The 2,457-nt window shown below is 45.9% G+C and overlaps 1 protein-coding gene across 1 annotated transcript in view; it reads left to right on the top strand.

Moving 5' to 3' along the window:
- Positions 1-321: 321 nt before the first annotated feature.
- The window catches only part of CAPN10 (calpain 10), a 16,017-nt gene continuing 13,881 nt past the window's right edge, over positions 322-2,457 (top strand). Inside the window, exon 1 of the mRNA XM_010136716.1 lies at positions 322-560. Coding sequence (XP_010135018.1) covers positions 417-560 — 144 coding nt within the window. The 5' untranslated portion in view covers positions 322-416. The remainder of the gene's footprint in view (positions 561-2,457) is intronic.

Genomic DNA, 2,457 nt, shown 5'->3' with positions numbered 1-2,457 from the left:
CCGCGGTGAGCAGAGGGCGGGGAGCGGGGGGTACTTGGTGGCCGGAGGAGAAGGTGTGCGGGGGAGGCCTGGTGTGAGGAAAGGCGTGTGGGCGGAGGGGCGCGAAGAGCTGGTTTTGGCGGGGAGGGAGGAGGTCTGAGCGGGCTCTTGTGTGTCGGGCTCCCCTGAGACGCGCCTTTTCTCTTCCAGCAGAGCGAGGGACCCCTAGGGTGGTACTGCCGAAAGAAGCCGGCAATGGCGTGGTTCGAGGTGCTCCGTAGAAAGAGTGAGCGGCATTCTGTGCTTGAGGACACCCGCCCTGCTAGTTGGTTCCTCGGTCGCAGCTCCCCAGTAACGCTCCCTTGTATTGTAGGTTGGTGCTTGGCAATGTAAAATCGTGGAAGGAGACGGCAAAGCTTCTTAGGATTATATGGAAAATGCTGGGAGAGAAAAAGCAATTAACCGTGAAAAGAGACCTTTACACAGACCCCACGTTTCCAGCTAGTGACACCTCTATATTTTTTGATTATTGTACCCCGCTTGCCCAATTCAGAGGCGAGATATCGTGGTTGAGACCTAAGGTGAGTTTTAAGATATAAAGGACTGACTTTAGCGGAACTGGACTTTAAGGTGGTAAATGGTAGTTAGCATTGAATGACTGCCTCTGAGTGTTTTAATTTTTACAAATATAGCAGTGATAAAACTGATATACGAGTTAGGGTTTTTTAAGTCTGGCTGCTTGTTCATAGGTTTGATTTAAATCCTGTTAGTGTTGTCCCAAAAATGGTTTCTTTACCTGGTATGCAAGGCAATGCACACGCAGGGTCAAGGTATTTCTTTATTACAGGTTTGTGCAAAGCTGGGAGCTAGGGGATATTCCACAAAGCCAGCTCAGCTCGCAGTCAGACAAGCCACAGGTTTATCCAGTTCAGGTTTACTTACGTATTTTTGAAAGTCCTCCTTAGCGAGGCTTTTAGCCTGCTTGCACGCTGAGCCCTGACCCCCTGTCAGGACAGATAGTTGGCCCCCTGGTAATTATCAGGCTTCTGCATACGCAATTTATAAAGCAGCGCCTTGACCCCAAACCCCAAGCTCTCCCCTGTTTCCCAGAAATACCTCTGTTATATGTTGCCCCTTTGAGTCGCTGGTTGTCCCAGCACTGCAGAATGATGTCAGAAAATCCCCAACCAGGTGGGTCAGTGCATGCTAGAGTTCCAGACCAGCAGTCCCAGTGGAGCTGGCAGACAATCTGGATGGGGCTCCATGGCTGTCCCATCTGGAGTCCCATCTAAAACGTCCTGAAAATGCTTTTTTATTTGTTACACAAGCCAAGGCTCACACAAGAGTCAAGGAATTTCTTTATTACAGGTTTGTGCAAAGCTGGGAGCTAGGGGGTGTTCCACAAAGCCAGCTCAGCTCACAGCCAGATGAGCCACAGCTTTATACCGTTCATGTTTACATAACGTATTTCTAAACTCCTCCTTAAAATTGTTACTGGTTAGTTAATTATTAAACCTACTTTCCTATTGGCTAGAAGTCTCCTGGCTTTGAATTAAGGGTGCAGTACTCCTTTATTCTTCTGGGGATGCTCAGGGGGTGGGGGGCTGTAGCGAGTAGGGGTCTTGAATTGAGTCAGAGGTTGCGATCTCCCCCTGCTGCCTTTTCCTTTACGCCAGTTGCTGCAGATTTCTGCTGACTTCATGCTTTGTGGCTCTCTTCCAGTTTTGTGAATAGAGAAGACTCCTCTTGTCAGCCTCCGGGTTCTTCTTTAAGGACTTTGCAAACAAACTCGTACATAGTTCTGCTTAATTACTAGCTAGCTTGGTGCACAGGCTCCCTTTGTGTTGGTTGTCAAAAGCACGTGGGGTTATACAGCGCAGCTGGACTTAACACGTACAGCCAAGTTAGTATCTGGCTCTTTCTAATTTCTGTTAACTTTAATCACCAGTAGAACTTCTGAATTTCAGGGCAGTAGTAGAAATTCAGATATTTTATCATAAGTATGTTTCATTATGCAAATGGCATTATGTCATTCCCAGAGTTTTTCCTGTATTGCATTAACTGTCTTAAAAATAAATAACTCCATTTTAGAGTTTTTCAGAAAGATTGCTCTTTTTTTTTTTTGCTATAAGTGATTTTTTTCAATACTAAAACTTTTTTAAGGTTATAACTTTTCATGTGACCTGTATTTCTTTTAAACATAGGGCTGGGTTTCAGAGCAATGAGAGCTAAAAAGCAGTGTGTTCATTTAAAGTGAGTGTCCTGGTTTGAGTTAGAACAGAACTAATTCTGTTCAGTGACTTCACTTTCCAGCTCAGTCCCTTCTACGTGATGGCACTTTCTGAAGTTAACAGCGTGTTTTTGTAGACAGTGTCTGCTTCTAGAAGGGGTAACACTTGATGTTTACAGTTTACTACAGGGTTTGGTGTGCAGAAAGGCTCTTGCTTGTACTTGCTCCCGTGGAGACCAAGGTCACTG

The sequence above is a fragment of the Buceros rhinoceros genome, unplaced genomic scaffold (assembly GCF_000710305.1).
Source record: "Buceros rhinoceros silvestris isolate BGI_N320 unplaced genomic scaffold, ASM71030v1 scaffold10975, whole genome shotgun sequence".
In the NCBI taxonomy this organism is placed as follows: domain Eukaryota; kingdom Metazoa; phylum Chordata; class Aves; order Bucerotiformes; family Bucerotidae; genus Buceros; species Buceros rhinoceros.
Note: the sequence above shows the minus strand (reverse complement) of the source record. Positions and strands in the feature narration are given on the sequence as shown.